Source organism: Camarhynchus parvulus, chromosome 19, assembly GCF_901933205.1.
Source record: "Camarhynchus parvulus chromosome 19, STF_HiC, whole genome shotgun sequence".
In the NCBI taxonomy this organism is placed as follows: Eukaryota; Metazoa; Chordata; class Aves; order Passeriformes; family Thraupidae; genus Camarhynchus; species Camarhynchus parvulus.
Window position 1 is genome coordinate 11,125,679 of NC_044589.1, and position 27,510 is coordinate 11,153,188.

The following is a 27,510-nucleotide window of genomic DNA, read 5'->3' on the forward strand; positions in this document are numbered from 1 at the left end:
TCAAGAGTCCCTCAGCCTCCTCAGCAGCAGCACAGGTTCTTTTTAAATGTGCGACTCAATGCTGCGGGAGGCGGCTGGAACTGCACGGAAGGCAAACAAACTGGCTGCTGTGGGAACTACCGCAGCTACCTCTGCTAGCAGCTTGGTGCCGTGGCACCGGCTGGTGGAGGCACAGCACACAAAAGTCCGTGGTGCTTCATTTCACCCACTTCCGGTTAAGATTTATCGGGAAAAAACCCACATGTTCGCTGTACATTATTTTTTTCATAGTGCCCAGAGCTGTGGACAGTAATTCTCAATTGATTTGTTGTAGAAATGCATAAAGATTGTGAAACAAATGAGAGGCGTATTAAGTATCCAGCTATCTGAAATGTCAGTCATAAAATATCCTCAGTAGTATGCTCTATCTTTATGTCAACAATATTCTTTCCTGGGAGAAAATATTCTGGGAGCCAGACAGAAGAGATGACGGAGATAAAGAGCTTGACATTAGACGGTACAATTGTGTCCCCCCCGTATAGCTCTGCTACAGTTTAGATAGATCAGTTTCTCAGAGTGAAACCCGACAATGTTCCAAAAGATCACAAAATGATAAAGAAGTAACATTACTCAAAAAAAAAGCACAGTAGCGATAATGTCATGTTTCTGAAAACGTGCTCAGTCACCTTGAAAGGTGAGGAAACTCCCAGTGGTGGTTTTCCACGACGTTATTGTGGGACCAGTGGGACTTCATGCTGTTTTGTTCTGAAAACCCAGTATCTCGTGCTGTCCTGCCCCAGATTGTAGCGACACTGCCACAAATTAAAGCTACAAACGACATATCCATTCCTCAATGTCAGTTACCGTAAAAGACAATTTCCTTTCAAACTGTTAATATGAAATTTACAACCGATCCTGCAATATAAACTTTATGACAAAAAAAAAAAAAAAAGGCTTTAGTTTTACCTCAGATGATTTTCTCTACCGACTCACAGGGCTAGAAAACGGCTCCACGGCCGCCGGGGCTGCGCGCACCGGACGGGACGGTCCCAGCGCGCGCCCCCCCCGGCGAACGCCGCCCGCCGAGCCCCGCGCTAACGAACGGCGGGGAGAGCGGCGGAGGCGCCGCCCGCCGAGCCCCGCGCTAACGAACGGCGGGGAGAGCGGCGGAGCAGTTCCTCACGTTGTAAATTTTGTCTGGATGTAGAAATTAGGGTCACTGTTTGTGAAATGGCCAAGTCCTCAGTCAGGAAACGTCTCACGTTTTCTGTGGAGGAGTCTAACCAACCAGCATTAATGAGACTAGATCTAAATTAAGTATGTTGCCATATTCCTTGTTGGATGCATGAAAAATACCATAAATAGTCATATTCGTCTTAGAATCAATCAGCAGAACTGCTGCCACTGTGTTGAAGTAGGAGAGTTCTCTAGGTTGAGCTCACACTGCAGCATCATCAACTACTTTCTTTCAGTGTTGCTGAAATCCTAAAGCAGACTAACGTAATAGGTCTGAACAGTGGTGTTCCACTAGAGTCCAAAATAATCCATGAAAAAAGGCTGAGAGGGCTGGGGTTGTTCAGCTTCCGGAAGACACATCAGAGAGCTTCCAGCAGCCTTTCAGAATAGTCTTAAAAAGTAGATGATGTCTCTGATGACAATGTCTTGAAAATATTGCACAGAACAAACTGATTTAGCCTTTAAAAGTAGCATCAAGTTGACAATAAACAACCATAGATATACTTTTAGATATAATACAGAAACATTAGAAAAGTTAAGAAACAGTCCATTTGCGTAAAATATATACTACGCCAACTTAAGAGATTGTTCTTTTATCATTCATGTTAAACACACTGTCATATACACATACACACATGCTCTGCATTAAAAAAATAAAAATACTGAAAAATCAATTGGGGGCATACATTATATACTTTAATTTCAATTCAATCATACAATCAAATAGTTGAGGTTATTCATATAGAGCAGCCCTCTTAATGCACAAAGCTGTAAGTTTTTCTAGAAGTATGTCATAACACTATCTCCCTAAACCCTTACACTCAAACCATCAATTGATCAATTCAGCTTAAAGTCTTCAACTTTCCTGCAAGCAGGTGGCTGGTAAGTCCCAGATATCTTTACAATCACCTCTCTGAAGTGGGAAGACTTTAGAAAACCTGTACAATACCTTGTGGAAGCTGCAAAAACAAGCTAAATTACAGAAAGTATGTAGATTCACCCTGCTGAATTAGCAATAATTTTACAGTCTAAAAGTTCCTTTCTATAATTATATGCTATTACGCCTGAATTGGCCAAGCACTTACCTGCGTCTTCAGCACTCACATCACACAGTAAAATCATCTACGACCTCGGACTGTGAAGGAATGCGATGTATTAAGCCAGTGTTGCCCCTCCTGTGGTAATTATGATGGACTCAATAAAAAGTATTCTACTGTAAGAATGTAAATAGGTGTATTGTATGTGCCAGTTTTGGATAGATTTCTCCTCGTGCTTAACCAAAACATAAGTACAATGTGTTTATCCTTAGAGTGCATTTGGTAGAGCTATAGGCACACACTTACTCCTCAGAATTATAATCCTTCAAGACAAAGTAAAGAACTGAAGGCAATGGCATTTATATGCTAACAAAGCAATTGCTTCATTCATGGTTTTTAAGTAAACTAGACTAGAAAGGGAGACTGAAGTAAAATCGTACTTCAAATGCAGTTGAACTTATGTACTTTTTTTAACTAAAATTCAGAGCACACAGAATCATGACTGGAACAAAAATCTTTTAAGTAAAAGCTATGTGTTTTCACTGATTTTACTTGGTTATCTGTCACATCATTCTAAAAAGATGCAATAAATCTGAAGAATGCTTGACATATTTTATTATAAATGTTCATCAATACAGAACCAAATTAATCTTTCTAAATATCTACAAAAAGCACAAGGGCAGGTTAAAAAACATTCTCTAGCATGAGCAGACGATTTGTGGCTTTCAGTTTTTTTCTTTCTATGAGCCTCTTCTTAGGGAAGAAATAATTTTAGAAGGCTTTTTTTAGTCCTGTAAATCTGGAATAATCTAAACACTGTACTGATGGTTTTAATAGTAATTTAACTGAAAACTGAAACTAGTGCAAGGCTTTTGAAACTATTTCAAAACTCCCACATCTTTCATATATATTTTTGTGTATTGTTCATTTGCCTCAGAATCAGCATCTGTACTGAAGAGAGTTCACTCTTGTCCACTCTGAAGAGCTGCTCTCCCCCTGAGTCCAGGTAAAAGGACATTATGGGCTTGTTTCTATTACAACTGTTCAAAGGATTTTTTACCTCGCTAGCTCCTACCTTTCCTGCAATCCTAAACCATGCAAGCACACGATCTCAGACAAAGAGGAGTCCCAGCTGTTGCTAGTCTGATCAAGAAATCAATCCAGGACTGCCAGTAGAGGCATTAGCAACCCTCTCAGCAAATACTATTAGATTTGACCATTACAGACAAATGCCATTATGTAACGTAGTAATCTGTCACCACATTCATCAGACAAGAGGTTATGCTCTCTTTATGATTTAAGAGAACAAAACAATGCCTGTTTGATCTCGGTGTGTGTATGCTAGAGGGGAGGGGTAGGGTTGGAGGAGAGGCATGATTGCTCTAATGGTTGAGTACTCTAGGTTCTTATTTGCTAAACAGAATTTTCCTTGTCCATCTGCTATTTCTTTTATACTATGTTTAACAGAGAAGTGAAACTGAAGGTGCTGTCTTCTGGAGTTTTACCTGCATTTTAAGATGGAACACCTTCATAGCAGAATCACTGCATAAAATTGTCCCTAACCTTACAGACAGGAGAAGTATATTTGCTTCCTGTGATCTTTAAACATAAAAATCCTAAAAATCCAATCTACTACTAGCACTAAAATGACAATATTTGCTTTTGCCAATGTCTTTTTGTCTTTGTCAAACCTATTTCCATTATTACTGACACGGTGATGTGATCAACACTTCAGGGCACTGCTCAGCAATACTTCAGTCAGCCAGCTACACAGCTGAATGTAAGCAAAGGGACAGTACAAAGCAAGAAATAATACTGTGTTCCATTTGCAAAATGTTAGTCTTCCTATTAGCATGCTGTACTTGACCCTTCTGGCTGGAGAGGTGTCGATGGTTTTATTCAAAACATCGTAGATGACTGTACAGAGACTGGACATAGGTGAAGACGCACATGGGATCTGGCTTGTGACCCATCACCATCATGTCTTCCACTTCTATCAGACGGTCACAGTGAGCCATTTTCCTGTATTAACAATAAAACAGATACAACAAATCAAGAGTTACATAACTGCTTCCAGTATTCATTTGATGCTCTGATTTGAGCACCATTGAAACATTTAAGAAATCCTGAGGTTTACTGGCAGCATTTCATTTCACAATGAATTGAGCAGGGTTGGGCTGGACGTTGTTATTTTTATGACCACAGAATATTCCTGTTCTTTCTGTCTCTTGCTTTATACTGGGATCTGATCTAAAGCCCTGGAGGGGTGGTGCTTTTTTCACTATCATTCACATTCCTTACATCTGTAGCATGTAACCCAATCTCACACTACTCTGCCCATGTCTCAGTTCTTGGTTAATATATAGGGAGTTCCAAAAGAATGGAAAAACTCAGGAGGAGATGAGATGTGCTGATGAAGGCCCATGTGGCTGTGAATTGTTTGTTCTCCACCACACCCATATCTTCAAGATGTGAGTGATCTGGACCAGCAGAAAGGAACAGATCTGCAGAGGCTTAAGATGAAAAATCAAAAGGGCGGGGATCAATTGTATCAGCATAGCTAGTACTGGGGTGAACAGCAATAGCTGAGAAAACAGCCTTTACTGACACTCAAATAAATCAGTTTAAAGGCAATCATAGCTACGAATAGTAATTTCTGTAATTTTCTCTCACCTAATGTTTCTTAGTGTTGTGTTTATGGTGTCTTTTGTTCTCACCTAAACTTACTGTTTATATAAACTGAGGTAGAAGAACACTCCAGCTTTCCTTTGACAGTTGTAGATAGTTTTTTAGATCAATCTAAATGATTTTTAGATCAATCATCAATCACCTAAATGTACCACAGAATCTCCTTCAACTCACTGACAAGCAACAAAATGTTTTTATATATACATATATGTGTACTTATAAAAATACTTGTATTTCCCAAATTAATTCCTTTGCTAGAGGCTGTAATAAGGAGAAACAACATTATGTCAAGAAATGCGAAAGGTTTTTTCTGAATGGGCAATGGCAAATCCAGTTCTTTAAGTTACCTCATTAGCCATGTGTTCGTACCGCCTGTAACCATTTGGAAAAAGTGTACCAAACCCAGCTGCATACCACATGGAGAGGTCTTACCCTAAGAATCACATTGATATCAGCTCAAAAATGTTACTATTTCTGACTGGCAGGTTCACATTCATAATGACTTTAACAAATTAGTTAGCATTTAATTACCTAATATACAGCATAAAAAAGAATCTGGATAATGTGACTGAGGGTATTAGCTCTGCCTGTTTTCAGAAATGCAATTACCTGGTTGAGATACTGAGAAGCTCTCAGTCTTGATCTGTACTTACACTGAATTCAACCTTTGTTGTTTTTCAAGCAAAACAAGGTACAGTTAGAGATGAAGTCTCACACGTTCTATGCATTCTCTCTGCAGAGCTTTATTGTCTTTTTTGGCATGATACATGCAAGCTAGTAATGCTGATGCCTTAAGTTTTAGCTTCATATTATCCAGATTCTGTACTGCATGAGTATGTAAGTCTGAACTTCATATACAGTGTTAGCAAGTTCTCCTCACAGTTTAGTCAGACAAAACAATCCTCTCCCAGTCCGAGAACCAAGGACACCGTTGCAGCTTCAGGCCCAAAAAGTGTAAACAGCAGCGAATTGAGGAGAGCAATCTGGGAGGATGGGGCTTCATAATCTGAAGGTGTAATTGGACAATTAACCCCAATATGTAAATGGACCAAAACTTACAAAAGTGTGAAAACATGTGCTCCATCATCCATCCCGGGTGTAGCCTTGGCCAGGTTCTTGTACTGTCCAAGGTGTATCCTTTGAAGGCCTTTTTACTAAATACCTACTTTATTCCTTTAACACTCTCTAGCCTCTGTTCTAGGTAGCCTCCCAAGGCATCAACAGAGAGTCAAAAAGAATAATAATGAAACTCTTCACTGCTGCTCAGGTGCGTTAGACTTGAACTGGAAGCACTTCCTAGAGCGCTAATGTACTCACTCAGCCGTTGTGAAGGCCAGCTCAAAGTTCTGCTTGCGGTTAGCTGGGTCAAGCTTATTATAATCAAAAGCTTCAGGAAAGAAAGAATGCACAAGAGCGCAGAATGCCATCCCATCGTTCCAGCTTGAGGAGAAGTTCTGCAGATCAATGTGCTGTCATGATGAAAAAAATACACGTTAATGCAGCACAGGGGAACAAATAAGAGCAGCTGCTTTTGTTCAATGCAGTTTTTTATCATTCTTTCCCACCAGCAAGAGCACAGGCTTTATTTTCTTCTTCCCATCTTTGTATGTCCATTTCATTGTTGACATTCTGAGAAAAAAATGGCACTAAAAAGCAATAAAAGCTCTTTGCCTGAAATACCCAGATGCAAAGCAGACACATAGTCAAGGTCCCTGATCCAAATCCCACTGAAAATACTGTGAAGAATCTCATCAACATCAGTGAGCACTGGAGTAGGCCAGATGTACCTGCTCAGTATCTGTGGAAGCTAAGGACACTGCTTATATATAACCATAATCACCTTATGGAGGATTTAAAATTGAAGAACAGTTCATTTTGTGAATAACCCTGGATAAGATGATGCTTGCTGGCTTTGCCCAATTCAATATCTGTTTACACACAGATAGGTAGAAACATAAGAAAAATCATACCTACTGCACAACCTGATTCTCAAAACAGATTCTTACTGTTACTTTCAAATGCCACAGTGAAAAGAAACGTATTTGTCTCATGCTGCTTTCTCATCATATAAAATTCAAGTCCCAGCTTTTCTGATAAGCAATTAACCATAATTTTAATTAGTTCTGCTTATTTATACTATAATCTACAGTTTAACAATAATTATGCACATTTAATAATGTTGAAAAGCATACTAAACACGTGCAAAAAATCCCTAGGAAAAAAATTCTGTATTTCTTTGACAGTTGCAGTTTAAGAAGGCCAGGTAAAATGAGTAAAATCTCAACTGCTGTATTCCTATAGTGACACTGATGCTACCTCACAAAAATTTACTCAAAGTATGATTGAAACTCAACCATTCACTACAAATTTATTTGTCGAATACTAAGAGAGTACTTGGGTCTGCATGTAGCAAAATGGCCATAGTCTCCATGTATTCAGAACTTGTCATGTATCATGTGAATAAAAAATTACAGCCTGCAACTAAGAAAAAAAAGTCTGAGTGTATACTGAAATTTTTATCCATAAGCACAAAAAGGTTGGCTTTTAGAAAAACACTAATGCATTGCTTTAATATACATACAGAATCTCATTCATGCAGTCACTGACAGTCTTGAATTGCTGCCTACACAAACCATATTCATGACTTTGAGGAAGTAAACTAATTCTCTAGCATATTTTACATTCACCCGTTGAGCATGGAATTTTGCAAATTCTCTTGAAACAAAAAAGAGAGAGATGAAAATACTACCATATCTTTACCTTGTATCCTATGGTTTTTGAGCGACACCAGTCTAACAGAATTTGTTTAATGCTGCTAGCGCTGGCAACCCCAAAACTCAGCGACCTCTTCAGCTTAGCTCTGGATTCTCCCTTTCCTCTGGAAAATTAACAGAGACCAGATTAAATTATATTCTAGAAAAACTTAAACCTATTTGTCAGGAACATCTATACAACTTTGCTCAGGTCAGTCCCTGTCCAGGAGATATTTGAGAAACATGTTGCTGAAACCTTGACTTGTTGGTCCTGCAAGAAAAACTTAGTTTTATTAAACGAAACCCAGAATTCCAATTCCAATCTCTCTTTTCTTTAAATCATACTCCCATCACGAAGTGTCCATATTTTGATCCTTAATGAATGGCAACAGAAAGTCACTATATTTGCAGTCTCCTATAATGATGGAGAAGGCAGCTTTCACAGAACTCTTCCCTGATAAAAGGGAACCTGCTGCTTCAGCTGAACAACTCCAAAGTCAGAGGATTCTGTAGCTGTGATTTCCAAGGCTTGGTCTGTAAGTCAGTGAAGCTTTAGGGGCCTCATATTGTCCCTTAGCTCCAAATCCTACACGGAGAGAGTTCTCCCACCCAGCTGTACACTGCTGGTAATAACTGACAAATTAGTTTTCCATTAACAAACCATTCTGGAGACAAAGACTGAGACGTACTTTCCATCATCGCGTTCAAGTTTTTCAAAAAGCGCTTTCCTGGCCTGCGTTCCTGAAGTCCGTGGGAGCGTCTGAGACCGCACCAATTCTCGCCTCCTTTCAACTGGGCGATGCACAGCAGGAGGAGGTGAGTGAGAGCTGGGGGTCACCTCACAGCAACTGTCAATGGCACTGGAGAAACATAACGTGAAAAGTATGTGGTAAATGAAAGAGTAATTCTCTGCAGTGACAAGAGCAAGCACAAAGGTTCAACTGTTGTCTCTAAACCTTCCACAAGATCCATTTCAAGAGGACCTGCATGAGTCAAAAGAAGCAATGTTAATAAAAGTAAAATTATTACTGACACACAACAGCACATAAGTATTGAAGCACCTAAGGTACTGTTACAAATAAGACACAGCTGGACAAGCCACCGAGCAGAACAACAATTAAAAACCTTCAAGAAAAAAAAAAGAAGACAAAAAAAAAAAGTTGTGGCCACACAGGAGCACTAAGTCCCATCAATTTCCAACTTCAGGGTTCTTGGAGGCTGTGACATTTTTAAAATGAAATTTGAAGAATAAATCAGGAAGTACTTTTGAAATTTTTACTTGTAGCACACAGAATTCTGACCTTCTGACAGTGTTGCTTTACTGACTGCAAGCTGTATATGTGATTGAGGAATATATTCTAATTTGTGTTTGTTTGAGCAATATACTGCTTCATTGGCATTAATGAAGCAAGCCAAACATTGCATTTGGAATGACTCCATATCACAGAGATGAGGAAACAGGCAAAGAACAATTACATCAGTGTCACATGTTAATTTCTGGTACAGATGAAGGTCGGGTATGACACCAAGTCCTCTAGGGTGCTCACTGTATCATGACTCAAATACTGAAGTGCTGATGTTGGAACTACCTCAGAGGAAATGTAATGCCTAATTTGGGATTGTTTTCAAGACAGATACCAGCCTAATTTAAGAGATTTAAACTTTCTTCTCTCCAATTATTTTCTTGATGGATATTTTGCATGCTAAGCATGTCTGTATATGCCAGGAATAATTGTGATATCATGGAATCCTCTACTAAGCAACTGCAACTTTAGTTAATAAAGAATGTGTAGTAGTCCTCAGCAAGGCAATTATCTACAAATTAAAGTCTAGGCTAGCCCAGAGGAAAGCTCACAGCCTTTGACACGCTTAAAATATAGCACCAGTGACTCATTTGTTCTTTGGTGCACGGGTGGGACAGCCTGAAGAAGCACCCCCCACCAAAAAAGGAGCCGAATGTGCTAAGGCTATCCAAAGCTGCAATCACAGGCGTGATGTTGATGTACAGCCTACCAGATGCCTCGTGAAAAGAAAGGTGTGACGATTAACCAGGATATGGCCCTGATATAGGAATCAGAGGCACAAAAGAGCAAGTCATGCAGGGGGTTTAGGGGGAACGAGTGATCCTCATACTAGACATATAGCATGATATATACAGCAGGTTGCTGATTTCCCATGAGAAGTACAATCAATAAATAAGCTGGTATGTTTCACCTGAGAACATTCAGGGTATGTATATAAGCACTGCTGTGTTGAATGCAAACTACTATGTACAGTACATCGCTAGGATGGTTTTAGTACAGATAGTGTGATTATTCCAGTAGTCATTGACATCGATTGGTTATTTGCTGAAAGTAGAAGTGTGGTTCAGAGGAATATGCCCATTTACATGTTGATGGACATAGCACATACATTACATACATTAATGTAATTTAATGTACGTACATACATACATTAAATGAACTACGTATGTTAACGTAAGAGATTATGGGGCAAGTAGATTAATGTACAATTATACATCCAATGCTTAAAACAGCATCTGGGACTCACCTGTTTTCCAAGTTAGCAGAACACCTGTCCCTTGAGACTACATTGACCACAATGGCCTAACAAAATGTCATGAAAAATGCATACCTTTCACCAGTTTTGGCTCCACTATGCAGCCTGTAGTTCACAGTTGAGACAGGCTTGGTGACAGAAGTAGCATTCTCTATATAAAAACAGAAAAGATGCATTAGTGCAGAAACTTTTCTCACATGCTTTCAAATAGAAACTTTCCTCATGTGCTTTCCTGGTGGATAGACACACATTGATTTTTACTCACCACACTGTAAAGCTGCAGGCCTCTGACTTCCATTTGAGCTAACAAGCTGGGGAAGGATTTTCCCCGGCAGTTCAATTCCTCTGTAAAACTGCAGCGAGGATAGTGTAGGCATACCAGGAAGGACTCCAAGAGGATGCCTTTGATAAAACTGCAGTTGGAAGGTCAGATCACTTCAGGCCCTCAGAACAGGGCACACTGCCACTGACATTTCAGTTAAAGGAAAAAGTGGTGCTTGCAAAAGTCATTCTAGCAGACAAGCCCTGGGGAGTTTAATGTAATTGAGTACATAATTTAAATTATCTAATTTCTACCAGGAAGACATTTTACTTTGTAAAGTAAAACAGACTCAAAGTTGCAAATGTGGCTTAAAATCAACTTTGCCTCTTCCTCCCTCCACCTCTGAGGTTCTACCTTATGTGCTTTGCCTCTTAGGGCTCAGCTTTGGACTCCAGCTATGCTCTATAACTGCAAAACTGTGAAGTGTCTTGCCCAGTTTTAACATACCAAAGCCAAAACTTGTTGCATAAACCAGCAACTGATTTCTTGAAAGCTCCTTCTACACACGAAGAAGCAGTCTAAGATGATCACCGTCTTACTCTCTGAAAATGCAGAATTCTTCCCTCTTCTTATAGAAGTGATCCAGATCAACTACACTTCTCGTGTAAAACACACTGGTAGATGCCAGCATACAGGTGTGACAAATTTGTGACCACTTACAATTGCCAGATATTTATGCCAATCTCAGATGTTTTCAGATGAGGAGGAATGTAATCCTTATTCCGAAAGGGCTACGTATTTTGCTAAACAGACTGACACTTGAGACCACTGTGAAATGCCAGTACATTGTGCAGACAATAACAACTTGGTGACAGCAATCAGAGGTACTTTTGGAGAGAGCTCAACTCATCTATTTCAGCTGAAATCAGAAATCCTTACAGCATTTTGTCCTTTGCCACATTATATCACAAAGGAGACGCCTTACTTTTATCTTGCTCAAAGTAATTTGCTTCAGCATATGTGGGTGGGCACGCCACTTTCCAGCTGCCTTGTGTGCAGTCACAGTTTTCACTTGATCAGCTGAAATCTTCACTGCTCAAGCTGTCTGCCTGCCTCACTTTTCTGGCACCTATGGTTTCCACTGCAGAGACTGCCTAACGGTACACACGTACATCACTGTGCAAGTAAGGATAAGTACCCCTCACTTTGAACTGATTGAGAATCTGATGGAGTAGAACAAGTGTCTGTGATTCTATGAGTCTGCATACATACTTGTTAGCAATGTTAGTATTACCGTGTACCTACAAGTCAAAACTACATGCTCAGATCCCCCAAAGAGCCCAGAATCACTCTCAATTTTTGTTGCATAAGGGCATGCATATAGGAATACTCACCTCCAGTGGCAGATGAATCCATTGTTCTCATTGGAATTGAATTCCAGTCCTTCACTGTATCAGCACAAACAAAGACAAAGGAAGTGTTTGCTACATTTTTAGTTTTAGTAAGATAAAAACTGAAATAATAATCTGCAAATAACCCCTATCTCTTGCTAGCAATCCTATCCCAGTCTCCTGTAATTTCTGACCCATATATATAGTCCAACTTGTAAGTGTCACAGCCAAGGATGAACGGCTTCCATGTGAAATTTTTTTTAAACTCAGTTTCAATATAACTAAGATTCTGCAATCACTGATATGTGTATATGTGTCAGACTGCTGTCAGTCATTCCTTCTTCCAAATGACTATTCGAACCTGCCGGCCAAATAACTGCCTAACTTCACACAGGACCTCCAGTCCTAAAGCATTAAAAATGTCCACAAATTTCATGAAAAGAGCTGGGCATGTTTAAGAGAGTCAGTAACTTACTGAATTCAGTAACTGTGCTGTAAAATACACTTCACTAAAAACTCAACTATGTTAGGCACAAAAATTCTCTGCAGATGTGACATTACAGCTGAAAGCTCCAGCTAGGACACACAGTATTCCAAAATGGAATGTCCCACGATGGGATATATAGCCATAGAAGCAAGGTTTCATAATGGCCACTAGGTCACAGGACAATACTCATAGCACCAGCTGAAGAAAGGAAACGGGATGCGGGTTCAGCAAGTTATTTTTCTTTTTTACCTGGCTGGTTGGAAGATTTTACTCCCATTTTATTTACGCTCTTGCCCTGTTCCAGCAGGCAAGAAGATGTATTAGTTGTTCCTGTTGGACAGATGTTCTCTCCTGAAAACTTCTCAGATGTCCTGGTTACTGCAGTAACGGGAAGGTGGGGCATCTGTAAGGCAACTGCAGGGGCATGGGCTTCGGGGGACGAAGATTCTGACATCTGAAAACAGATCAGTTCACGGGCGACTTTTGCCTGACCTGAATAAAAAATGGGAGAGAGGATGTAAATTTGTTTGTAGTTCATAACAAAGCTACAAACCAATGTTCATGTAACAACTTTATTTTACAGGTCAGTGGGCTTACTCCTCTGTGAAACATTATACCATCTACATAGCAGAAACAACCCTAGCCCAAGTGACCCTTGTAGCGATCACACCTAATCTATGTGAATCTCAGCAGGAGCAATATCTTCAGATCATTAACATACTAGCATTTGCATTTGGTAAGCTTCTCTTCCTCTGCGCAGCCCTCACTCACAATCTCCTGCCCCAGGTAAGGAAGCAGCATTTTTGTTCATGGTTTTATGAAACACTGTATGACTCTCTCTAAAGCCGAGATGGTAAGTCCTTCCTCCACTGAAGGATGACAGAAGCAGATGGGTGACTTGCAACATGTTTTGGGATGCAAGACTACAACGGCACCCACCACAGAAGGTCTTATCGCTCATGTCTCAAGTTAATCCAGGAGTAATAGCTTCCAATTTATGAAACACCGTAGTACATGCTTAACAGTAAAGCCAAAGTTTAGAAATTAAACTCCTAATTATGAAATAAAGTACAGGTGCCACCAGACAATATCCATAGAAACTATAGTAGATTCTAACCCTTCAAAAATGTGAGTCCTGCTCTATGACTGCCAAGATCAGGTATTTTACAAGCAGTGTTGCTTCATTTCACGCCCTACTCCTACCTGATGATGAAGATCGATGCCCATTTTCAATGATGGAAGAACTAAAAACTCTTCTAAACTCAGGTTTCTGGTGGTCATCCAGGTCTACACTCTGTCAGAAAAGAAAACAGACATGACAGCTAAATTTCAAACAGCAGCAAAAGTGAGAAGAATATCCAGAAACACCTGCCAAGAACAGGTCTTCCTCATGCAAGAGACCACTAAATAAGAAAGGAACAATTACCTAATCCCAGGAGCCGAGCCTGCGAATGAAGCATTGGCAATGCATAACTTAAATCAATCTTCACACGTATGTCCTTAATGGACCCCAAGCACCTAGGAGGTGTTATCTTTTGTTAGATAAAGGTATCACCACCCACTGCAATGGTGATAAACAGAAGACTTGATGTAACAGTGGAGAAATTGATTGAGATTGCATGGAATAATGCTGTGCATTTTTTTCTATTTGCTGCAGAAAGAAAATACAGTATAAAAACATATTGTACAGGCATTACAAAGTAAATTCAATCCTAGGACACTACAGCTATTTTATAATCTGTAACATTTGTAAGGATAGCTTTTTTCTGGCAAAAGCATAAACTGTCCTCATAATGGCTGTCAATATAATTCCGGAAAAATCAGCCAGGAATTTTTTTGTGGGTTTAGTAGGAGGTTGTGGGGGTTTTTGAGGGGTTTGTTTGATTGCGTTTGTTGTCTGGTGGGAATGGGTTTTTTCTGGGGGGTGAAGGGGCATGTTAAACCGTGAGGAACTATGTGATTTTTGGCTGCATAACTAAAGGAAGAAGAAACTGCTTCACAGATACATGATTACTGCAGTTAAGTTTCCAAGAAGAAGCAGCAGCTACAAGTAGTAGAGAGAAATTCCCCAACACACAGTCCACAAAAATGTTCATTGATTGCACAGTTATACCCAGATGTTGTAATTTCTGGGAGAAACCCCCTATTTTGAAACATTTGGAAAAGGTACTGTGCATGAATAAACTCAGTTATCACTAGCTGCCAGGCTTGAGAAAATTACAAATTAAACAAATACTAATTATAGAAACCATGCAGCATCAGGGGTTCAGAATCTTTACTGCTGCATTTAGTGCAACTGAGATCCCAGTCAACAATTACTGCCCAAATCCAGAACTGAAATGTAAAGCACAGCTAATGCAACTCCCTAGAATGTACCCATGATACACAGTTAGAACTGTTTAGCCATTCATGTCACATTATGGCCTAAATGCGAAGAATGCCTGTGTAGGCTGTAAACATGAATCTACTTTTATAAGCTGGGGAGGTGTGGGTGAGTAAAATCGCCAAATGACATGATTGTTGCAAAGGTCACGTAGCATTCTACACGCTGAACTGGCTTTCTAATGCAATGTCAAGTGCTGCGTTACCTTATTTCATGCAAACCTGACTGCTACAGTTTGGCTAACAGTGCCAAAGAAGAAACTGATACCAGGCTGGAGGATGGGGAAGAAGGCCCATGTGCTGACAGAACAGTGGGAGGATCTGAGATCAGATTCTGATGTGCATTTAGTAGTGTCAGACTGAGGTACTTTCAGAATTCACTGTGGAGATGCCAAGCTGCTGACAAACTCATGTTTAGCAATACTACTTCTGTCAGTGCTGGTTACATAGATTATAAATAGCAGAGGGATAACTACACATATCTGATCTTAATAATAAGAAGTACACATTTGTACAACTCGTGACAACAACACTACGAAGAACTGATGAAGAAAAGAAAGTTAACACTAATATTTTGGATGCCTTATCCAAAGCTGGCTTGTAGAACTAATCTCTGTGGAGGTCAGAGGTTTCCATGTAAGGAGGGTGATAATACTTTCCATAGTTACAGGACTGCTGGAATTTCTCCTTTGCTGCAAAGAAGTTACACTTTGGAGATCCTTAACTGGAAGCTGCAATTATCGCAAGCCAGTAATAAAATTTCAATGCATTCAGAAAAAATAAGCACCAGTTCACAGGATTAGAAAAAAAAAAAAAAAAGAAATACAATTGTTATTTCCTCGCTGAACCTCTAAGGTGCATGTCTGTTATGTCTCTTCAAGATTTTGTCTGCAACAAGATCAAATTCTAGAAGAATGACAGACACATATGATATTGCTCTCACTCAAATGACAGATTTCAGTCATTCAGTGTCATTCATAAAACCACCAACTACCACAAGGGTCACAATACAAATCACTGGTTCTAGAAATGCCGTTTATGTAGGAGAAGTACATCCCATTCTTAAATATGATAGGTGAAATTGTTGCTTCACTTTTAATGAACAGTAATATTGCCACTGACTGCCACAAAGGCAAAGTTCCACACTCTGTTCCTTGCATATATAGAGATCACTGAGATATCAGATACTGGGAACAATGAAATTTTGAGGAAATGGAAACAAGCCAGCTAGACACCAGCAAGAAGTGTACCACATTTACCCCTTAATTCTACTACAAGAAAGCCATCGTCCACAAGACAATACAAGTATTCTCTATCTGTAACTGACCCTGCTACGAGAAGAAAAAGCCTCAAACACTATGAACATATTAGAAAAGCTATTGCACTGAAGACAAACAATAGGAGTACTGGATATAAATGGATAGGAGAGAATAATTCTCTCTTAGCAGCTTCAGCAGGTGCCTATGGCTATGCCACAGTGAATTAAAACAAACAACAACAAAAATAATCTAGATAAGGATCAAGGCAACCATGAAATGTCATCGTTCCAAAAGGACACTTCTGGAAGTATAAGAAAATAACAAAGAAGTTAAACCAACAGGCTTCCTTTATCAAACAGATGAGTTAAGATAGTTTGGAAAAAGAGTAAGTAATGCTCTAGTAATCATGTAATCTCCCTGTCATTATAGAACCATAGAATGGATTGAATTGGAAGGGATCATAAAGATCATCTTGTTTCAACACCTTGACATGCACAGGCATTCCATGCATTAGATCAGGTTGCTCAGGAGCCCATCCAACCCGGCCCCAAAGACTGACAGGGACGAGGCATCCGCAACTTTACCGGGCAACCTGTGCTTCACCACCCTTTGAGTGAATGGTTTCTTCCTAATATCCAATCTAAACCCACCCACTTTCAGTGGTTTAAAACCATTGCCCCTTGTCCTGTTGCTATCTGGCCATACAAAAACAAGTGCCTCACCCTCTTTTTGTAAGCCCCCTAAAGTATTTGAAGGCCGCAATGAGGTTTCCCTGAAGTCTTCTCTTCTTCGGGCTGAATAACCCCAGCTCTCTCAGCCCATCTTTGCTGGAAATACTTAGGTCATTCTATAGACCCAAGTCATGTCTTATGCAGTTACTCACAGGCTGCCTAGGTGCCATCAGGTCATCAGGGAGAGATCCCAATGGGTAGTAATACTTGTTTAGACCTTCATAGGTGGTCATAGCCAGCTATCTATCTCTCTGTGGCTTTGACCACTGCAGGCAGATTCTCTGCAGCTGTGTGTCCTAGCTATACAGAAACTCTTCTGACAGTTTTAAAACAGGACACCCTTAAAGTACTTTTAGTTCTCCCTCTTAACAAAGGCATCATGCTTAATCACAAAAACTATGGAAATACCGTAAGTTATGAAGCTCTTGCCAAAATGTAAAATCAGACAACAAAAGAAAGATCAAAACCCTTTCTTTGTAAATGCTCAGTAGCGCAGGTATGGCTCCAGGATCCAGATCTTTGAAACTACCTCTTCAAATATTCCCTATTTTCCACTTTCGTGAAAGCAGCTCTCAAGACTCTGGCATGGTTATGAGAGCTGAGTTGAAGTCTGGTATCAAAATAACAGAAAGACTCACCTCCAAATCAGAGCAGCTAATGGCCATTTAAAATGGCACCAAAACCAGCATTTTGACTGCTCTATATCAGCTTTCAATGACATCATAGCAGAAATTGCCCAGATTAGAATTAAAAGGAGATTTGTGTCCTCACTTCTGAACTATGCTTGGAATTCCTGGATTCATTTTTCCCCAAATGAAATTACCATGAAAAATAATCTAGCAATATTAGAAAATAATGGCTGAGACACCAAAGATGCTCAGAATCTCTGATATTCAATTAATGCTGCATCGACCGCACAGTAAAAAGGAACTCAACCAATAAATCTTTTCAGGAGCAAAAGAGCACATCTTGATTTGCTACTATTTCCAGGTCAGCATTATTTGCTTCTCGTGTCTCGCATTATAGAAGTATTTCCTAAGACCAGAAGCGTCACCAGTTTTATTATAGGTGCTCGTGTGTCTGTAAACATACACAGTGCCATTTATGGTATTCTGTTTCAAATGCTTCAGTCATATAACCAGAAATTGGAATCAGCTGAAGGAACAGTGTTCATTACAGAAAATCTGAGGCTTGGTCTTTTGTCATTTGCATGCAGCCACATCAGAACCTGACCCACAAACTCATGTTTTCACTGCACAAATTTGGCATGTATAGCTGTAGCTGCACCTCCCATACTTCTCAGTACTGAAATTCCCTTTCGGTCAGCTCTGCTAACTTGGGAACTTCTCCAACCTAAATTGTTGGGAGGGCACTGAAGATCGATCAGCACTTAAGTGATCTTCCTTGAACCCCCAAAGTAAAGCAGGAAGGTTCCCATCCAAACAAAAGCTCATACTGTGCTTTAATGCAGACCGATACCTAAAGCTGGATATTGGCCATGACATGGATGCAAGACTTTCACAGACTGTGAAGTGGACACCACAGCATAGACAGTGGTGATGGAGTGAGGGACCACAATCCCTTGTCCCTTCTGTATCACTCATTTCAATTCCTTGCAATACAAGCAAGCGTGGATAGCTCCGCAGAACAAAAGGTAATCAGTCTGGAAGTTGTGTGGATGCTGCTTACCTTTGTCACATGGGGGAAAGGCAGCAGTTGCTAGAATGTATCAAATAACAGTTTTACCTTTCCATTTGCCCAGAGGTAGGAAGCCCAATGATCCCATTAACAGGTCAGTAGGAATGAAGAGGGCTGGAATGCAATACAGACTCTGCTCATTCCCACCAATTCTAATAAATGTAACTTCCAAGCTTTTCTTCTTTAACCCCAAGCTTAGATAGACCACAGACTAGTTTTTTAAAGCTCCAACAGTTTTAAAACCCCCTTAAGACAGGCTTAACCGAGAGGACGTGAAACTGGCTGTCATCTGTGAAAGCCAAGTCTCTAGTACCTTAGTTTTATGTGACCGAATCACAGTGTACTGACTGGTTGCACTCTCCTGGCGTCAAAGGTGGCACAGGAGCTCTCAATTCTTATCGCAGAGACAGACACAGAAAAAGAATTACACAAAACATCTCAGTACCAGATGAGCTTTGCACTATGGGGTTTTCTGTGCACCAAGTTACAGTGCTCCATTACACTGCAGAAAGTTTTATCAGTGGGAGGGATGACTACATTTGTGCAAGTTCAGGTCACAGACACCACGAAAGCTTGTGTCAGCCTCTCAGGGACGAGCTGCAGCAGTGAGGGACAGTGGCTGGACAGCAAAACTGACTCACAGCGGGATGTTATCTTATGGAAACCACTGCCTGCTATATGCTTAAGCTATTCCCCTTTGCAAGCTTCCCAACTGGCAAACAGCATTGTTGGCACACAGATCCCCCAGAATCGAGTCCAAAAAGGATACAAAAATATTCGCGTACACATGTACATTGACAGCCTAGACCGCCCCATCTCCTCTTATTTTTAACCACAGGGAACTGACAGGTTGCTACCACTCTAACCAAGATCCCAGTCTGACCAAAGAGGGCCATAATCAGGTAGATCTCTAGATGCTATCACAGCCAAGACCATCTCTCAGAGCACCTCCCAAAATACCACTGACCCCTGGCAAAAGAGGAACCCCGTGTACCTAAACATTACCCGGTGCCAACACAGTCTGGCAACACCCGTGAAGCATCCCTTCATGCTTGCCCTTGGCCCTCCCTCCTGTCGTCTCCCTGGCCGCTTACTTGGCTCCGGCCAGCGACCGTTCGCTTGGCATGACCGGAGAAGGCGCCGTCGGCCGAACCTTGCGCCGGCGAGCCGGGCCCCACGACCTGGGGGCTCTCTGCCGCCTCGTTCACCCACTCCTGCGGCAGCCCCGCTGACCTGCCCAGGGCCTCCACCTGCCGAGACAGGCGCTCCAGCTGTACCCGGAGGCGCCGGTTCTCCTGCTGCAGCTCAGAGACAGCGTGTGCCAAGGGGCTGGCGAGGCGCAGCACCTCCTCCACCTGCCGGCCTACTCCTTGCTTGAACAGCTGGATGTCCACATGGATCTCCCGGACGGCGCCCCGCAGCGTGTCCTCGTAGCGTTCCAGGCCGTCGCAGACAGTCTGCGCCTCCCGACTGTTCAAATCCTCGCTCTCACCGGCCATGGTGTCCGCGCACCGCAGGCTGCGCGGGCAGGGACGCAGGAAGGTCGGGAGCGGCTATCGGCAGACGCCGAACTCTCTCCCCCTTCGCCGTCGCCTCTCCACCTCTTAGAGACCTCTCCGCGCCTCCCGGCGGCCCCTAGCCCAGCCCTAAGGCCGGCCCCCGGCGCCGTCGGGCACGGCCCGTTCTGCTGGGACGCGGGGGCTCGGCGGGGCGCGCCCGGGGCAGGCGCCGCACAGAAGCGGCGCGGATGGTGCGAGTCGTGCGGCTGCCCGGTGTGCCCCGCTCAGCGTGCACTCCTTCAAAGGGGGAGATGGAATTTCGGGAGGGAATGGTGGAACAAGCAGGGGGAAGGGGCGGGGCCATGGGATCGTTCACAGTTGCCCGGGGCCTTTAGCCCGCGATGGGCTGCGGGCGGGGCCGCGGGAGCGAGACGGCTGAAAGTATGCACAGATTGTCTCTTTAGCGGGGAGCACGGAGGCGAGGGGAGGAGAGAACGGTCTTTGAGGGCATAGAGACGGAAATGCATGCACATGCGCCCTTAGACAAACTGCCAAATTTCTGCGCTTTCATGGGCAGAAATTTGTAACCAGCATGTTCACACTTACACGTTTCCCGCAGTAGGCTGCAATTCCATGGCCATTAGTATTAAGCTGCCAAGTCGTCCAGCAGATCCAATCTGGGTGCATGGTGGATGCGACACATTTCTGTCAAGCTAAACAGAGCCACGATGCTGAACTCTTTCAGGCGTATTCTTTACTGCAGCACCAGACAAAAAAACCCCATAGAAAAAGGGAATCTGAGAAATATTTTAAGCAAATTCGCATCATCAGGTAGCCTATACATGACAGCACTTTATGTCAGGTGGCTACAACTTCTTTGGTACCATTTAACAGTTGTCAATAGTAACCTACTTGCAGCAGCAAGTAGCTAAACCTGTAAATCTGGAATGTACAGGGAAAGCTGGCATTCTGCCCCAGTCAGTATGTGTAAAACTCTAAAACAATAATAACAGAATTCAATTACCATTAGCTCACAGGCAATTTCTTAACATATGCAACTTATCGAAAAACAATATATGTGTGTGTGTGTGTGGTTATTACTGTTGACAGCTCATAGCTATTAGCTAATGGTACTAATAGTGTAATTCTTTGGAAAATACTCTTCTCTAGTAAATATTTCCATTTTTAACAAAATTTTTAATTGCTTAAGAAAATTTCTACTTTTTCACAGAACAACCATTTAGTAGACATTTTAGTTTTCTGACAAAAGGTGTTTTGAAAGAAAATTTCCCATTCTTTTAGAGCAATTTACAGTACAGGTGAGCATACCAATAATTAACGTATATCCTAATTTCACAAAAAAATTAAGTACAACTTTCTGTCTCTCTGTTCTGTTGCAAACAAGGAATTAACTTTATACTTCAACAGTCTGAAACCACACCCCCTTTCTGTTCCCTTTGAAATCTTCTCCTTTGGACCTTTTGCAGGTGGACAGAGCATGGGAATATGTCACTCTCCAAAAGCCTCTCAAAGCAGTTATTGGATGTAAATAGCACAAGGTGAAGCCCAAACCAGTGATTCAAAGATGGAAAGATAATGCTCAGATTCTCAGAGCTTAAACTGAGAGATTTAGAATATTCTGATGCCCAAATCACACTAGATTCTCTGTCTCAAAATCTGATGGTTTTTCTTCTTCAGCAAAACTCTATTGGAAAATAAGATTTCTTTTGAAGTACAGGCAGTCAAGGACCTCTTTTCAGGTCTGAGCCACAAACCAAAGACCAAGATCAATGGGTGCATTTCTGTTCATGGTGTTTCAATAGTTCCCTAAGCACCTGTGGTTACCACTTTCTAGAATCAATCTGGAGTACTAGAAAAAAATTGCAAACTATCCTAGAACAGCAGCAATGTGTAATTTCATTAAAACAAACTCTGTTTCCTTCCCTACATGTCTCCATACAAAGACACATGCACGTATAACGTAGGTGGGTGTACCCATGTGCTTCAGAAACCAAACCATGAGCTGAGAAGTCCTCACCTGATAAGTTCGTTCTAGACTTGTGTTAAAAGCATACTCATTTCAGACCTTGAGAAAAGACAACCTACTGAAACGTACTAATCTAAAAGCTAAGCAATCCACTGGTAGTTATGCAACAAGGATTTAAAGAGGTATCTTAGAAAGATTTTGGATAGTTTAAATATCAAAAACCTATTCTGAAATCGGGTCAGTTGAGTGCATGGGTACAATCACTGCTCAGATGAAGTTTCACAGCATGTCTGCATGTGAAACAACAGTTTTTTAGGGGATACAAGCATCATAACGTCACCCTAGGACACTGAGGAAGGATAAACCTTCTAAATATAAAACATGAGTTATTTTCTTAGTGATTTATCTCAGTCATTAGTTCTAATTTGCAAAGCTTACTGAAAACAGCCGAAGATAACAATCACTCTAAGCGGGCTAACAGCCAAGAAGCCTCAGTTGTTTCTTATAACTGACAGGCAGCTTTTTGGTGTCATTCTTACTTGTACCAGGAATTATTGTAACATTGAAATCACGGTGGCAGAAGGTATCAGAGCATATCCGCAGACCTACATGCAATCGCATGCACCCAAAGGCAGCAATAGGAGCAGCCATTCTCTGACTTGTGCAAGGTATGCAGCTCCTTTGGCCTTGTTCACTCACCACAAGAAGGACTAACAGTCTCCGTTACACCTAAGGATGCCAAGCCCTGTAAAGGGTAGCATTTAAGAGACAACAGTCGCTGCCATGGCTGCAAACTTTGTTTTCTCAATACTGATCTCGGGTATCTGAGACCTGGTCATCCTCTCCTTAGCAATCACTGTGCGATCATGTGTCTGACAGCGTTCCACGGGCAGTTCCAATTCTTTCCAGATCAGAGTTCTAGCTTTTCACGGCATAAAGCAACCTGATACTCTGGGCTAGCTCCAGCTTACACAAGACTGCCAGCCAAGGGGAAGGCCTCAGCAATAGGACATTTTTTGTCAGCACCTGTCTAAAAGTGCTCTAATACAGAAGAAGTGGAAAAATTCTACAGTTATTTCACACAAACCACTTCCTTATTCACATCTCCTCCTTAGCACCTTCACCACTATGCTTCAGCAAGCACAGCATCTACAATGTGGCTTATTATTTATTTTCCAGAGCACTCAGCTCACCCCATCTGATAAGAGGTGACACCACTCGAAATTCTGAGACCAGGGCAGAGGTGGGTAAAAATGAGAAGCAACCGCAAGACTTACGGATATCTGGTGCGCTGTGGGAGTGATTCAGGCTGAGCGTCTCACAAGCAAATCTTTTATTAGGAGGATGAAAACCTGTTATTGCATTAATTCACCGTTGGGTTTTGCATTTGAAAGGAGTAGGATTGCCCAACACTATGGGAAGGCAACAGCACCCTAGCATTGTCCAGCTGGGGTGCTGCTGCATGCTTTCATGGCTGCGGTACTTCCCCTGCGGAGTTGCCAAAGACATACAAAACTCCAGCTAAAACGTCCTCAAATCAGCTAATTACAGTCTTCATTCTAAGAAACACCTTTACCGAGCATCTGGAGATTTTCAGGAATATCAAAAGATCAGTAGCAGGCTGTTTTTGCTCATTCCTCCTGTGTAATCTTCTGCTAGGTACTCCACTATCTCACTTTGCATTATGTTATGGAATTCATCAGTGATATTTGATCATTTATCCGGCCAGGGCTTGGTAATGGCTTTCCTGTCTGATAATGCTGGTTGATGAGCTCCTCAACCACCCTTCCTAAAGCCTCCAACACATTCCTATGTACCATGTAAAATTCCCACAGTTTGGATAGAGGCCTGACTGGTACGTATGTTTGTCTCTTTTCCTGACTGGCATTCACTTTTTTCTGAATGCTCTGGTCTTCCAGCTTCTTCTCGGCTTGCTGCAATCTTTCTTGTTCTACAGGAAACTGATCCCGTTATGCCTCCTTTTAGGGGGGAGATCCCAAGTGTTAAAAGATGCTTACATTCTGTCTCAAATCTGTACAAAATTGATACTGCACCAGAGACCAGTCAGCTTCCTTCCTTCAACAGGAGATCTTTAGCCCTTGGCTGCTGCTGGGGCCTTTTGGCCTGTATGACACAGGTAACACAGTTAATGTTCATTGTATCGCTGACTGTACTTAGCAATTGACAATAGAGCCAGACATTTGCCAAGGGCAGCCATGTAATGATCACAGTACGGTTTCTAAAGGGCCGAGAAAGACTTCTAATGCAACCCAGACCTTGCATTAAGCTCAATGGAAGGAATGATATGAAGCTCCTACTTGAGGTAAATATGCACATGCTATGCATATGCATATTTATATGCATTAAATTACCATATCTATGCTATGGTAATTTAAAAGTTACCAGGGCAACTTCCTGTCTCAGCTATATTATCACTAATGTGAAATTATTCTTTGAATTCCTGAAGTTACCTGATATTTACTGTTATCTCTCTAAAATCAGAACGCAGGCTTTGGTCTTGATTTTGAGGGTTGCCCATACCAAGTGCTGGATTTTTTCCTCCCTTACCTGCCAAAAAATGGGCAACAAAGGTAGGTGATATATCTAGGCTTAGAAGAGCATTCACAAAAAGAAGCAGAGGAAAACATTTGGTTTTTGCTTCATCAAAAATATTTTACCCCAACTATTATTCATTATCAGAGCAATGAACACCGGAGATGTGGACAGCGGCAGTAATGTGTTCAACGATGACCTTGCTTCGACTCTTTTAATATAGAGCCGAACTCATAACTGATTTCTCAGATGCATATGCTTCTTATTTCAAGCAGAAGGCATCATTAAATTCCTTAAGAAAGCTAAGACTTTTTTCCTCTCTTTATAGGCAGGACAAAAACAGAGGCATTTTCTGAGGTGATCTGTCTACTGCACCAGCGGTTAAACCACTGAATGAGAACTCAGCTTTGTACAGTTCCCAACTGGCTTTCTAGCACCAGGCCTCAGCTTTACCTCTCTGCTGCTTCAGCGAGTGTCCTGACAACCATGCAAGGAGGATGCCAGGGCAGTGCACCTAGCCAACTGCGTCTCTCAGCACCCTAAGCTATGTCCATTAGCAAAGCAATATTTAGGACTTCCCCAATAAAAGTAAACCTATACAACTTCCTCATACTTCACCCTAAAATCAGAGAAAATATGGGGACCTTTCATAAGCTTCTGGTTTAAAACTTTTTCATGAACATCAGCATCTAATTGTTCCATAATCCCCCTGCCACCATTCCTCACGACAGGTTCACAAAGGTAGTGTTTTCTTCCATAATTTACATAATTGTGGCAGCTCCTTTACCAGTATCCTGTGCTGTTTGGTACATGTTGGAAATTTTTTTGCAAAATAACTTTGCAAGCAATACCCAGAAGTGTTGAGATGCACAGTAGAATAGCAGGCATTTGACAAGCATTATCCTGAAACCTGTGGAATATACAATGACTAGGTTCCCACCCTGCTACTACATTCCTAATGAGCTTCTTTACAGCATAGAGCAGCACGAGGCTGCCCACACCAACAGTCACGGGCAACAGCAGTATGCCTCTTTCTACATGGGAGCTTGCTTTCGTGCTGTGTGCAAACCAGAAGTTCTGTCAATGGGATTAACCAGTAGTACTTAGTACCAGTAATCAGGACCTGGAATGTACCTTTCTTTAGAGTACACGTGGAGTAAACTAGGCTCTCCTTTGAGAGATCTTTGAAGATTTGCCAAGATTCAGAAAGCTCACAGGCAGTTAAAGAGCCTGGCTCACACAACTAAGGAACACACAACTTTTCTCTGAAGGTTTTTAGCAGTCAACAGAAATAGTGCTCGGTAAAGGTCAGTAACTCATCTTTCCAGACCTAATAACAATAACAGGGCCAGCAAGGTTGTTCTGTGATGACACAGTGATTTACGACATACAAGGGGCTGCCTTACAGCAGGAGCACATAAAATGCGGTAATGCTAGTTGCAGCTCGGAGGGGTTAACAAAACCTGTGGCTGAGGGTAGGAAAGGCTATTCTGCCCTTGTTAGCTAGTGTGTCTGTGTGGCTTTTAATAGGCTCCTTCTCCCATAGAGAACTGAGATCCAGTGGAGCCAAAGAGTTTGGCAAGAAAGTTGTGAAAAGACCAGGAAGATCAGCTTTTGATCGTTACTAGCAGCTACACTTTTATGGCCTGCAGGCAGTTATTTTTTCACATGCATTTTGTTGGCTGGGAAGAAGATGCCAAAATGGACAACTTATGTACTGAATAACTTGGTTGGGGGAAATGCAGGGCAGAGTTGCATGCTGGAAGGACCGCTTTCTAATTTTGTGCCACAGATGGACAGATTGGAAACTATTCCTGACAGCTGAATGCAACGTGCATTTATTACTTGCAGCTTTCCCTAGTAAGCATGACACTGTAGCATCAGGAGTGAAGACTGAGTTGAAGAATTACCTCTAATCAATCAAATTACAAAACGGTTGGGGAGGGGCTGGGGGAGGGAAGAAGAAAAGATGAAGAAACCCCAACCAAACTCTCCTCTTGTCTATGCCAGGTAGACCCATTAATGGGAAGAGAATGAAATAACAAGTGAGTGAATTCCTCCTCAGCACTTCATCAGCACAGCTGTGGAACTGACATGCATAGAAACAGAACTAAAGGAAGAACAGCAGCATTGACAGCCTTTATGATAAAAGGAAAAAGTTGCCAGCTGTCACCAGCTGTCTTCCTACAACCCAAGTAACTGTCACTGAATCCTCTCTGGAGATGGCACATGCTCCACAGATAGCCTTGTCAGTCATGCTGTGCTTCTAAGGGTAAGCTCAGTCTTTGACCATATCACAATTTTTCTAAGAAAGGCAATAACTGGCTCTAAATGAAGATTCCCTACAGAGTGGAGACACTAAATGTGCAATGCAGCAAAGCCTCTGTAGGAAGGATCCTTCGCTCACACAACAAACTTCAGCAGGTGTCTCTTGTGGAAACGTGGAAGTCAAGACAGATACACTGAAGATACACTGAAAAAGTTCTTGGAAATACTGGATTTAACAGCCCCATCCCAAAATAGGCCGCTGACAGCTAAAGGGACAGCAAGCAAAGCAGCCTGCAAACTCCTTTCAGTGTGCAAGAGACAGCACAAGCTAAATACTGTTGAACCTAGATTGCATGGACTCTGTCTGAAGCCAAGGCACAGCACAGAGTGAAGTCAAGAAGGCTGTGTCAGGGATCAGAATAAGCAGTACCTCCCTCTGCAGCAGCTCCTAAGGCCTCTTCCTCACTGGCATCACCCACATTTGCTCCCAGCAAAGGTTACCATAGCCACAGCAGCTGTGTGAAAATGACAGTTACTTGGTTTTAAAAGAAAAATCTCCTCCCCAAGTATTTTTACATTTACATTTTACAACTCAATTGCTTTATATAACCCCACAGAGCTATGGACATTAAGACCTCCCAAGGTAGGTCAGAGCCTCTGCCTTTTCCTCTGTCTTTCTCCATTGCCCACTCCTGTTCCTCTTTTATTCTGTGTGGTGATTCCCATGCCATTCTTTCTCAC

The 27,510-nt window shown here is 41.8% G+C and overlaps 1 protein-coding gene across 1 annotated transcript; it reads right to left on the minus strand.

Annotated features, from left to right (window-relative positions):
• Positions 1-2,845: 2,845 nt before the first annotated feature.
• Positions 2,846-19,961, minus strand: SMTNL2 (smoothelin like 2). Its single transcript, XM_030962911.1, has 9 exons — positions 19,557-19,961; positions 13,596-13,686; positions 12,642-12,884; positions 11,909-11,962; positions 10,328-10,403; positions 8,383-8,553; positions 7,701-7,818; positions 6,258-6,409; positions 2,846-4,274 (listed from the first exon to the last, which is right to left on the minus strand). Exons 1-9 carry the CDS (start codon positions 19,959-19,961, stop codon positions 4,148-4,150), a joined length of 1,437 nt encoding a protein of 478 aa, XP_030818771.1. The 3' UTR covers positions 2,846-4,147.
• Between the last annotated feature and the right edge of the window lie 7,549 nt (positions 19,962-27,510).

What these genes read in the sequence shown, in the direction of transcription:
- SMTNL2 (XM_030962911.1), bottom strand. Translation starts at nt 19,961, where the DNA reads ATGGCCGGTGAGAGCGAGGATTTGAACAGTCGGGAGGCGCAGACTGTC. An exon ending in CTTGAACGCGATGATGGAAA is followed by an intron (nt 7,819 to 8,382) that starts GTACGTCTCAGT and finishes TTAATTTTCCAG; the next exon opens with AGGAAAGGGAGAATCCAGAG. An exon ending in CAAAAACCATAGGATACAAG is followed by an intron (nt 6,410 to 7,700) that starts GTAAAGATATGG and finishes TCATCATGACAG; the next exon opens with CACATTGATCTGCAGAACTT.